Raw genomic sequence first — 13010 nt, forward strand, 5'->3', positions numbered from 1 at the left:
GCCCTCGAGGACTCGATTTGCCCACCCCTGTCCTAGAGGTTAAGCGACCCTTAGAGGTAATCATGTGTCATTAGTTTAAAATCTATGAGATTATTGTCAGTTTTATGGCAATATCAGTCCCCGGACGGCCCTGGATGACCAGTTCCCACCGTGGATGTTGGGGGCATGGCCTTAAACGACGTCTCTTGCCTCTTCCTTTATCATCTAACTGATGGTGTTAGGACTACACAACAAACAGGGTCTCAGTTTCAGGTTATGAATCTTTATTGTCCTCCAGAAACATTTAAAATCATGTATTTAAATAATGACAAAAAGTAAAATAAAACAGGAAACTGTCAGGGCTCATGGTCAGTAGTATCACCTCTACCTGTCAGGTCATTCGTGCACCTCTGGCAACATTACAGCTCATCTGCTGCACCTGTGTGAGCCAATTGTGATTTTACTGCTGTTTAGTAGGAAGTGTTGAAAAACCTTTTTTTTATACCCATTAAACTTTTATTTGAAAATGCACATCTATCCCCCTACCCTATCCCTTGCTCTTTTAGGGTTGGGATTAGTGACCTAAGGACTTTAAGTGTGCTTACATGCATATTAAATGCTTGCTCGATTGGCGTGAATAATTTAAGCAACCAGATTTTCTGTCCACAAAGCAGTTACTTTAAAGTCATGGAGACAAGCTACCACCTCCAACCTGATGGCGATTTGCAGTGTTTTACTTTGTTGTTCGTTGCCCACCCTGGTAGAACTTTAACGTCAGCTCCAGCCATCGGCAGTAATGGATGAGTTTACGCACCTGTCAACTTGTGTGTGAATCAGCATTTTGGCATTTGCCGGGTTCCTACCTGGTTGCTACCACAGCCAGCAGGCTGCTAGTAAGCAACTCATTGGGACGCTTGTGTATCCACATGCATGCATTTTAACTAGGAGGAATTTTAGGAGGAGGAATTTTGTTCTCTTGCATGCATGTAAATGCACTTAATGTGAGCCCTGTGCCACAGAATCTGTTCTCATGTCCTCCAAAATGGATGAGAGGCTGAATTAGACAAATATTTCCCTTTAAGACCTGTGCTCAAATAAAATATATATATATGCTCCTAAAACTGGTAGTACACAGTATGAAGAGATTTTTTGTGGTGGATTGCCAAAAAGATATGAGGCCTTTATAGTATTTCTGTCACTAAAACAGTCTCCAGACAAAATAAGCGGTAACAGAGACAACCAAAGGCGCACAAATTAGCATACTTGGAGCTAATTACAATTTGTCATAATGCAAAATAGCTAAAGTGGTTAAAAAGAATTTCCCCCAAGAGTCAGAAGGCTGTGTACAGTTAATTCTTTACACTCAATAAAAGCCAGAATCTCATTGTTTAAAAATAGCACTCTATTTTTTTAATCTTTTTTTCCCATTTACAACTGTTGATTTTTGAAAATATGCACATGGTGTAAAAGTCTGATTTATGTCACAGTTCTGGTACATTAAAACTCTGCCTCAGGAGTTGATCTTGTACCTGCTTCTTTCACTTTCAACTACATTAAAACAGGCTAAAACAGGAATGCGCAGGAGTCAGGTCTATGCAGAAACGTGGCAGCTCAGTTACTTCCACCATATCGTTGCTTGCTTTCCACATCTCATGTCCGATTTTTGTCTCTTAGTCTGCATTTTATTAACAACCCTTATAATCTTTTCTTACTACAATTTACTACCTGCAGCTCATTAAATAACAAAGGTGTTTCACTAATGGACTGTGTCTCTGGGTCTTTCCAAACTTTTCAATTCTAAACACGCTAATGCTAATGGGAAATGTTTTCCCTCCATTTTTACACTGAAGCAGGGAGGTAAAAGGCAGTCTACCAAGTACAAAGACAGAAACTCCTTTAATGCTTTCAATGAAGATGGCAACATTTTAGAGGAAAACGAAAAGAAAAAAAAAAACAAGATCATTTTCACATTGTGGTGGTAAATATTGCGTACCATATTTGCACTGTAAAATGTACAAAAATCTCACCATGTCATTGGCTAGTGACCTGCAGTCTTATTCACAAGCACTTTGAAGCATGTTGATTTATCTACAATATAGAGCGTACTCTAAAACAGCAACACACTTATAAATAAATATTGCAATCTGAACAATCTCTCAATGCGCCTCTTTTTTTATTGGTGGTAATTCAAGAGTCGTCACCTGAGCATAATAAAGGTGAGGCCACCTCTGACTGTCCCCATTGATGTGCTATCATTCACCAGCAGATGTGTTGTCCACAGTCTTTTCCCCATGACTTCCTCACCCCATCACAAGTTAATTTAAATAAATAAATCTATAGGAAATGTATGTGGATATAAATATTAATACATCTCAGGAAAAAAAGAAAAAAGCTACAGTTATGTTTTTCCAGATTAGGAAAGGTTCGACAAAAACAAAAGTCGTGGTCCAAAAAAGCCAACAAAAGAAGAAAACTGGAATTATTATTGTCATCGAGAACATAGGTTTCACGAACCTTTATCAATTTGTGAGATATTACAGAGTGTCACTTCACTTTGTTTGGATTGTAATATCGTTCTGTGGACATTCTCAGCCCCAGGTGTAGCACCTCTGGTCCAAACTGTCGGTCCTCAGACAATTTTAAGTCTCTCGTACCTTCTTTTTTTTCTTTTTTCTTTTCTTTTTTACAAAGTTCTTGCTGTTGTCCTTTCACAGGCAGGGAGAGGAAGGGAGAGGGTGGGGTGTGGGGGTGGGATGTCAGGTCCAGTCCAGAACCGTGGCTGAGAGGTTGCAAGAAAGGGGAATTAAGCCTATTGCTAATGTTCTTTCAGAATTGTGCAAGTTTAAATGCCTCCGTCTTGAAGGGAGAAACAGTATTTTAAGAGTTTGTCTTCCCATCTCTTCACATTCGGTTAACTGAGGAAAAACATGAGATTGTCTGTGTTCACCTTCGGATGGAACGTTCTCCTGAGTGGAGTTGTAGTGGAAAACTCAGAATAAGTCTATGCTCACTATGTTACAGTGAGCAGTTCAACGGTAATGCGTGGTGTGGTTGAAGAACAACATATTGGATTTACTAAAGACAGGTTTGTACGTAAAACTAGATCAATTGAACGTATCAGTTAATGGCTAATGACAGCAATGATTAAACAAATTCTACTATTTTTATTTAAATGTTGTATTTTAACTGGTTGTTCAAGGAACTCATGAATTTACAAATATTAATTAATGCAAATCATAAACATATTTGCATTTGAGATTTCCTTGAGGGAATGATTAACATAAAAAAAGCCTGAATTTAAAATATTTACTGTAATCTGAGAAAACTTATTTTTTACATTACTATTTTTACAATTATAATATATTAAAAAAAAATCTCATCATTTCTTGTTTGCTACCAGTGGTTACAATGTTGACCTAATGGTGGCAATATTGGTTTCCAATCCTAAGAGGAGCTACTGTATATGTTAGCTTTCCTTCATGGTTTGCTCAGTAATAACCACTTCTCTACTCTCCGTCCATCCATTTCAAAGGCATTAGGTGAATTGTACTCTTTATCTGTCTCCTCTCTCCCGCAGAGATTCTTTCTCTTGCCCCCCACCAGTCACAGATTGTCTTGTAGCCTCTCCATGTAGGTTCTGATCTCAGACTGACCCAGGTCCATATCCTGGCACACCCACTTGATATCATCCTCGCCTCCAGTGGTCATCAAGGTAGAAGAGTTGCCGTAGGGGGGACCCTCGGCAGACTTATCGTTAGGTAGGACGGTGGCAAAAGACGTGAACTGGACGCGTTTGCGTTTGGCGGCTGTCACTGCAGCTGTGGCTTGCGGGGAATTATTCAAATGATCTGCATGACCTGTGGGGGTTTTGCCTGCTGTGGTGATTGTTGAAAGGCACTGGTGATCTGGGAGAGATCTGGGCAAGGTCTGTCTGTGAGTGATGCCTCGGTGCCCACCACCCCCCCTGCCGATAGTGCCCATGCCCGTGCCCACAGCCATTACCAAGGTGTTTCCCGCCCCATTCAGCAGGTACTTGTTCTCCTCATATCCTCCCTCGTTGCGGTCGATGATGGTAGTGCACTCGTCAGGCAGCCCGCCCTGGCACTGGTCAGACTGATCAGCCAAGAGGTCGGCTTCATTGCCGAGCCAGACCCAGTCATGTGCGTGGTTCATATTGCCCCCTGCTTCCAACACGGGCACCTGTTTGTGACGGTATCTGCAGTTGGAGAAGAGAATTCATTCAACTCCATTTCTTCCTTTGACATTGGCAATGCACACCCTTTAAATGAGTGAGAAGAGCGAGGCACACCACCTGAGAAAATACACTATGATATTTTTTACCTGAAGGCAAAACTGACACAGTTGATGAGGAAAACCAGTATCGCCAGACAGAAGACCCCCAGAAGAGCGTACATTCCGATCTCTAGGTCCGACAGCCCTCTGGTAGTCTGAGTCAGTTCACCCTCCCCGGGACCGGGTACCTCCACCTGTGTTGGGTTGTCGCTGTAGTCCCCTGCAGGGTTGGGTCCTCCACCCCGGCCACTGCTACTGCCTCCACTGGCAGCTTTGCCGCCCGGAACCCGAGGAATTACCGTGCTCTTTGTTGTTGTGCTAATCTGATCCAAGAAAGGAGAGGGGTGCTTATTTTAGCCCTTGTTGCTACTCCAGCAGTTACGAGTTCAGCACTCTCACCTTCCTCATCGCCCCTTCCTCTCGATCCACCACGGCGCTGTTGGACTTCCACGCCCCGTCCTTTGTTTGCTGCTCACTTGTGCTGTTGTCGATCCCACCGTCGTCATGTCTCCCGCTTCCCACAGCACCTCTTTCATCGTTTTTCCATCCGAACTTTACGTTGATGCTGCCAACGCCAGACGCCAGCACACTTTTCCTTTTGGATTTCTGGCAGGTCTCGGAGATGACCATCTCCACACGAACCAGTGCTCCCTGTCCTTCACCCTCTGCCACTATGGTTGGCCAGTGTTGCTCCTGAGAGGATATGCTCTCATTATTGATGCTTATTCAAGACGCTATGCTACATATTACATCGCTATACACACTGACACACCCTTTCTGATGGTGTAGATTTGCTTGCTGTTCAACTTTAAAGTTTGGAAACTTTAGACTTGTTAGCACATTTTAGGGATTTTTGGGGAAGCTCTGAAAATCAAGAGGTACACTACCTGGTTGGCTACAGAGATGACGGTCTCATCAAGCGATACGGCAGATAGCAGGAAGTCTTTAGGATCGTAGACATCCAGAGGTGTCACCGAACCATCGCTGTACTGGATCCATGCACTGATTGCAGCCTCCTGAAGGGAGAAAAAGACTTATTCTTCAAACAATGGACATGTTCAAAGCATCCAGTGAGAATACATTATCCGTACAGCTAACAACAAGCTATTCTATATGTCCCACTGGAATTGGACTGCTTGTTATTCAAGGCTGTGCCACCCCTCTATGTGCTTCATGAATAAATATCAGTAAATGAGCGTGGCACTTATTAGCACTTAAATACTCCCATGTTTCTACATGTGTATACAAGTTCAATATTCTTTAAGGGCTTCAAAGCCATTTCATAATAATGTATAATAAAGCAACTAAAAAGGTCACATTGTCAACGTGATGGAACTTTGATACAGATTAGTGGCTGATGATTCCGCTAACTGCTCCGTGAACGATATCTGATCCATGGTGCTAGCAGAGGAAAACATCGGCTGTCATTTCTGATTCGTACTGATGGTATTTAAAGCGGCGCTAATTGATATTCTGACATTAACAATGGGTCAGGTGGCTGGGAGATCTGCTGGTTGACATTCATTATGGTTTGTTTCGCCTGTGCGTTTATTGGCATTCTGCAATCAAAAAGTAAACATATGCAACAAACAAACATTATGTTGCTGGGGGGGAGGGTGCTGGTGCAGACGGGTTTGTCACGGGCCTCATTTGAATTGGTCTGTTTACCCTACATTGAGTAGATGGAAGGATTGATAAAATGACAGTTCTTGCAGACACTTTTCTGCCAATGTGCATGGCAGATTAGGATAGTGGCGACCATAGACACTTGACAGTGCTATTTGACAAAATTATATACATTTATGGACCGGTAATGTGTTGACAGCATGATAGAAAGGGCGATATTTGCACTTTTTTCATTAAACTACAGGCTGACGCATGAATTCGCCCTTAAAATGTCGATAAAAGGGAGAAAAGCCTTTTTTTCTGTCCTCTCTTGACCCTCCCATCCTTACATTCTCGCTCAAAAGTCAAGACATAATTTCACAGGCGATGAAAACAGACACGAAAAAGAAATCACACCGCGATAAAGCCCGAGATCAAATCTGCCTTTTCACAGTAATGAGCCAATCCACCTCTAACGGTGCCCCCGGGAAGAAACGAAAATGTTAGCCATTGTCTAAAGATGACTAGCAAAAGAAAAAAGGGACATGGTGCTACGGGGCAGAGGGTTGAGACCTGCAGAAAATGAAAGGACACCGGTTCGAGCAGCGTTGTTGGAGGTTGACATAAAAATCAGAGGGAGGGCAACACCAAGAGGAAGGAGGAGGGATTAGGAAAATTAGCACGAGTAGCAAGATTCCAGAACAATTGCCACAATCTCCATTTAGATCCCATTTTAAAACATTTAAATGCATGCATGTAACCAAAGTAATGTCTCTTTAAGTTGTATAATGTTTAATATTATAGTAATTATCAATAACAACTATACGGAAACATCTGATCAATCTATTTTACAAAAACTCTGAAATAAAGGCTCCTGCACACATTTTTATGGGAGAATTCTATTATAATACAGGGGACCAGTCAACAACGGTAGAAAAACATAATTAGTATTTAGCTGAACAATGATTTAGTCGTGACATCATTTCTAGTGGGTTAATAGAACAAACAGCTCTATTTGGCTCCAGCTAATAACCACCTTCTTCTTTTAGAGCAGAACTTCAGTGGGACTGTAGCTGCAGCCTGGAAGTTAAGCGTTCCTAATTAGAACCTGATTATAATAAAGATAGCAGCGATATGATGTTCACAGCGCAGAATTACCGCTTAACTTCTGTGATTACAACCTTGGGGTTATTACTGTGGAGATAACATCGGCCTAAAGAGTGTGATAGAAAAACACACGGAGGCTTCAGAGTGCCGTTTAGAGTCTAAATGTCCTCAATATTTCCTCTTTTACCTGTTTGGGTGCGTGTAGCAGGTCTGCGGCTGTAGCCGTTAGCTGCATGGCCTGGTAATTGCCGGGGTTCCCTGATATGCTGAGGGACAGGGAAGCCACCAGCTGGACTCCGAGGTCTGTGATGGTGACCTGCGGAGATGAATACACTCAGAAGGCTGAAAGGCCGGGACAACCAACAGATTCAATAATTATCCATCTGTGTGTATCCTACCTTATCGTCCAGCACCGTCACAGTCTTCTCTGCCAGGATCGAGTCAGAGAGCGGCGACAGAACCTACAACAAAGAATCAACAAAGCATGAATGGAGAGTTTGGGTTACAAACACAGACAGATTGAAAGGGAACTCTACAACATCTCTCCAGAACAGTCACACAAGTGCAATTACATCTAAATTTAGGTTTCTCCCATTGTCTCTGCCCAATCAGCCAGCTTGTCTGCTAAATATTCATGGGAAAAATTATTGTGATTAGTGTTTTCTCACAGCAAGAATCAGGAGTGAAAAGGACCCATCGGCGAGGAGCTAGCTGCACTGCCAGCAGATGCACCGTCGCTCCAGCAAAATGTCAACCGGAACAACAGAATCTCAAGGATACGGTCGCATCCAGTGAAGGAAAGGGGGCGGCATAAAGGAAAACATGGAATATGGTGGAGGAGAGGTGAATGAGATTTCTTTTGAGCTGTTCCTGCCTCGAGGGGACGGTGAAGTATTTAAAGCTGACGCAGGACCAGCTAGAGCCGGTTAGCACGACAGCGCTACGGGCCATACACCGAGTCCTCAATCTAGAAACAGTGACAAATTACAGCACATGCTATGGAACAAGTGTTCATACTTGCTACCATGCGCTAGCGTCACCGTGGCAAAATTTATCACTGGGTAGCTTTTCTGTTTTCTACTGAGGGGGTGAAAGACCAGAAAAAGGCTTTAGGCGAAAACTAGCATAGGCTGAACGTTGAGACGGCACTAAAACGCCCCCCTGCAGCTCGACTGTGTAAATGCCAACAATGAATGATGCTGCATTAGCGTAGTAACCCTAAACCCCCTCAAAAACTTAAAACAGATAATGACAAGCTAAAAATACTTTGCTGTGAGGTGCCGACTGTTCCTTTCGTGGAGTTTTTAGAATCACGATGTGAAACACTTGTGAAGTGTTCACACACAAGTAAAATCAAACTCGAATAACAAAAGACATTTATTCTTGCTCTTGGTTCGTTTGTAGCAGCAGCAGAGAGGACTGTTTTAATGGAAACTGTTGTGTATAATCCAGGAGACATCATGTTACTGCAAAATGAACATTGGCTAAGCTAATGCAACAAAGATGCGTGACCCTTTATAGGTGCCTCTGGTTTTGTCCAATCATATTTTTTGTTGTTATTACTAAAGCATAATCATTGTTCCTGCAGACGCTCATAGTGAGAGTGTTGCACGTTCTGTGAGGAAGGAATTTTTTCAACCGATTAACAAACTCAATAGACTCCAGATGTGCACCAGACAAGGGGAAAACAGCCCACAAGACAGCAGATCATAAAGAGAGCGTGAGGCCAAAGCTGAGGAGGTAAAAGACAGCAAAGACGGAGGGACGGAGGACGCGAGCGAGAGCGAGGGAGTGGGAAATAAATGGAGTTGATGTGAGACAATGACAGGAAGTGAAAGAAGGGCAAAAAAAGATGCTGAGGAACAGATGGAGAGACAGGCTGTGAATGAGATGAAGAGCCCCGTGTTGTCGAGCACTACTCCGCCCGGCGACACGACTACAGGCAGATCTGATTGGTGAACACAGAAAATCTCTCAGTGAACCTGTCACAGCGTCAAACTCAATCCTGTCCTGAACAAGGTGGCAGGATGCACTGACAGACGGCGGCGGGATCGCGCTTCAACCCAGGAAGTAAGACAGACTGGGGCAAGAGAGCGAGGACGGGGCGAGTCAGAGCTGGGGGGTAAAATTGAAATGTCAAAATATCAAATGACGGCTGTCGATTGCGACGTCTCGATGGGGATGCTGGATAAATTCTGCCCCGGCTCCCAAATGGAGCGCAGCTGTTTTGTGCGCCCCTGCGAACGAGTGCACCCGTGCACCCGTCCCCAGTCGAGCCCAGGCAGACACGCTCTCAGCTGCTACCACGGCACCCAGGACACACACACGTGTGTGTGGTTTGTAGGACAGGACACAGCAGAGAGGCCACTCATGGCAGCGCGGCCTGAGCTTAGCGTACTTGGTTTTGCTATTTAATAGCATGCTAGCAAGACACTAAGCCGCGGGACTGTCCTCCACTGTCACACCCACTGACAATAGCCCAGCTTATTAGAATTCAGCAAGTGTCTTCTTTGTGCGTCAAATGCGCGTAAATGCTAAACGCCACGGTGTCAGGACATGATCCGACAGCTAATTGTGGCTAATTGTGTAGCAAGTTAGCCGGAGGGGCTTACGGCCGCAGGAGAAAATGAACAGAGGGGCAAAATGGGGCGACACTTTTGCACCGTTAAAGGGGATTAAAAGTGTAATTGAAGAGTTGCTAAACTTCACGTAGCAGATATGCTCGATCACGTCGGAGATTAGCGGGTGTACCTGTATATTGGTGATGCCCAGGTCCCGTCCAATCAGGATGTGTCCATCTATAAGTCGGGCGATCCGTGGATCTTCTACCTGTGGGGAACACCAGTTTTATTTATGATCTGACCACGGAACAGTTCACATACGATCTACGAGTTGAGTTAAATCTCAGACTCAGTTTTGGTGCTTTTGAAGGCCAGAAACAAACATCACACCTTCCTCTCTTACCTTCAGCTGGTCCAGGACCAAATGAGTAATGTCAGCTTGCCAGTCTGCCCCCAGCATGAAGACCATCTCCCCTCCAGGATCAGAGGGCTCGGCCACAAAATGGGTGAGGACCCTCACCAGGGCGTACTGGTACTGAAAATCAAGAGTCCTGGCGGTTAAATTCAGCCCTGATTCTAAAATGTCTCCTCACTGAAAGCTGACACGCTGATGTCAGTTTTTATTGGCGTGATTAGTTAAGATTTCTCACTTGACTCGCTCTCACCCTTCCTCAATTCACTTCCTTTGGAAAACAGCAGGGTAAAGTGCATCTAAAATGTTTATGGAATGCATTAACTCTGTATTTTATCCCTTATTGGGTGTATTTTAGAGGTTTTTTACTACTGTTGTAATGGATTTGATGATTTGCTGTTGGTAAGTTGTGCTTCCCAATACAACATATGGAATTTTACAACATAGCTCTTTAAAAGCAGGCTTTTGTTTTTTTTAGATTTCTTTCTAGCCCCTAGCTTAAACTTTAAGCGTCTCATACATACAAACGGTTGAATCAGTACCTGTAAGGTGCAGCCCTTGCCCTTCTTCTCATCATCTTCATCATCTTCGCTGTCTCTCGTTGGTCTGCGAAGAAAGAAACTTCTCAACGCTGGTCTGAATACTTAAACAGGCAAAGAAACGGGCGCGATCCATTTAGATTCAGCACATCAAGAAAAGAATAAAAAAACACGTTACATTTACGATCGGTTCAACAAGGTCAATGTTGGCTGCATGGATGGGTGAAAAAGCCCAGAGAGCACAGCTCGGATGGATCCACACCGCCATCATGGTGGGATGTGCAGAAATAAGTGAAGGCTTCATTCAGTGGCCGAGGCTATAATACGTTTCATCAGTACAGGCAGGCGGGCCTTGACCTCTAAACATACATAGTTGGAATGAAATGTGCTCTCAACTGGCCCATTTATGAAGCATTACATTACACAATCGTTCACCCGCGACCAAACCGCATCACACACTTGTGCGCTGTCTCGGTGCCTTTATGATTTAAAAGAAAAGAAATAAAAGCCATTCGGTGTATGAGAGACCATTAGACAATATATGTTTACGGCCTTTTCTATCATTCTTTCACTCGGGGAACAATAAGTTGTTGTTTTTTTCAGCATTTTTTCAGCAGTTGTAGATCAGACGCAGGTGGAGGCATGGCTGGAAAATGCTAACCGCTCTGGTAAAAATGCTAACTGTAAAGCCATTAACAATCTCACCTCCTGTTAGTGACAATGGGCACCCTCCACCCTTTCACCTGGCTCAGTTCAGTGTCTGACACGTCGATCTGGAGGGGCAGCTTTGGCACCCACACGGTCAGATGCAACTGAGCCGACAGGTGCAGGTAGGAGAAGTTGACGACCAGAGACTGACGCCCGTGCATTTCTTTACCATTGACCAGCACCTGGTCACACCTGGAGGACACCTGCAGAGAGCAAAGGAGGAGATTAGGGAGACAGAACAAGGACGTGGGACGAATTGTCATACTGCCTGTCAGGACTGTGGTTACTGCCTGCTGAACTGCTGTGGCTAATATGCAAGCTAACATATGCTAACAGAGAGAGGAGAAATTATTTTAAGTATTTTCCGGACTATAAGTCGAACTTTTTTTCATAGTTTGTCAGGGGGTGCGACTTGTACTCCGGAGCGACTTAAATAAATACATTATTACAGAATTTCACATGTTCTTTATTTTCACACTGACAACCACAAGAGGGCGCTCTAGGCGTGTGTACCTGAGGAATGAGTTCCTTTAGCGACGCAGAAGAAGAAGCAGTGCTTCGTCTATGGAGTTAGACTTGATTGTTTGGTAAACTTGCTCGGATGTTCTTTATGCTATAGTCATCTGAATAACTGTTAATATGTTACGTTAACAAAGCAGACACATACTCAGTTCGTTGTGGGTCATGTAGCTGAATTTGTTACGTTAGCATACCGTAACCCTATTGCTAATCCATGCTAATTGCCTTTCAAGATGAAATGTATGTTCTTGGTCTCGGATTTTATCAAATAAATTTCCCCCCAAAATGCGACTTATAGTCCAGTGCGACGTATATATCTATTTTTCTTCTTTATTCTGCCTTTTTTAGCTAGTGCGACTTAAACTCGTGACATATAGTTCAGAAAATACGGTATTTGTTTTTTAAATGACTTTACCAGCTCTTAAATAGTGCCTTACCATTTTATCACTTTACCCCTGAGTCTCTGGTATTAATTTTAACCGTTTTTCAAAAAATAGTTGGACTATTTTCACATTTTTCTGTTAAATTTTTTTTTTGCAAACTTTGAGAAGCTTTTTTTTAGAACTGGTTTATTTACTTGTGTGTAACCTTAATTGTGTTTTCTTATTTCGGTGTGACTTTTATTTAAATGCCACATCAATTATTGTCTGAATAAAAACAAATTATCCTCTGACGTTAAAAGCAGCACGCATTATAACCAAGCCAGGATATTTCAATATTTACCTCCTATAAACAATATAATTGTTGCTCAGTTTGAGGCTGCGGCTCCTCACATCATGTTCATGAATCGGTATGAAAATGCAGATATTTATAACAGCAGGTTATTATTCCCATCAAAATGTAAGCGGAGTGCTCATAAACGAGTGTAGACGGAGGATTACATGCTAGCATTTCTAAAGCAGCGCTGCAGACAATGTGACAGGCAGAACAAAGAGCTGCATCTGAGTCACTTTTAGCCTCCCGGGCCCATCTGGCTGCAGCGTAACCGATGGCGACGACGTTTCTGGACTGCTCTTGACAGGTGGCCGACAATGGAAACGCCTCATCAGGCTCGTAGGTCGGTTCTGAGCTCCTCTGTGTTGGGTCCATTTTCTTTTAATCACCAGTAAAACCAGTGACGAGGGTCACGGGAGTCCGGAGAGGTCACCAGTCCATGACAGGAAGTCCTGAGCCAACCAACCCGCTGACATTTAACCTTCTCATTTAACACGTCTGACCCCCGCGTTAGCTCCGTCTAACTTCTCCAAGGTCTTTTTAATCCCAGGAAACCAGAGATTTCCCCCCTTT

At 43.5% G+C, this 13010-nt stretch overlaps 1 protein-coding gene across 1 annotated transcript in view; it reads right to left on the reverse strand.

The window, feature by feature from the left end:
- Positions 1-246: 246 nt before the first annotated feature.
- si:dkey-215k6.1 (transmembrane protein 132D) overlaps positions 247-13010 on the reverse strand; it is a 136029-nt gene continuing 123265 nt past the window's right edge. Inside the window, exons 7-16 of the mRNA XM_057033442.1 lie at positions 11202-11407; positions 10500-10563; positions 9949-10080; positions 9736-9813; positions 7383-7445; positions 7172-7300; positions 5160-5288; positions 4672-4965; positions 4321-4595; positions 247-4195 (exon numbers count right to left, since the gene is read on the reverse strand). Of these exons, the coding sequence (XP_056889422.1) occupies positions 3583-4195; positions 4321-4595; positions 4672-4965; positions 5160-5288; positions 7172-7300; positions 7383-7445; positions 9736-9813; positions 9949-10080; positions 10500-10563; positions 11202-11407 (1983 nt within the window). The 3' untranslated portion in view covers positions 247-3582. The remainder of the gene's footprint in view (positions 4196-4320; positions 4596-4671; positions 4966-5159; positions 5289-7171; positions 7301-7382; positions 7446-9735; positions 9814-9948; positions 10081-10499; positions 10564-11201; positions 11408-13010) is intronic.

This window comes from Takifugu flavidus, chromosome 5, assembly GCF_003711565.1.
Source record: "Takifugu flavidus isolate HTHZ2018 chromosome 5, ASM371156v2, whole genome shotgun sequence".
In the NCBI taxonomy this organism is placed as follows: Eukaryota; Metazoa; Chordata; class Actinopteri; order Tetraodontiformes; family Tetraodontidae; genus Takifugu; species Takifugu flavidus.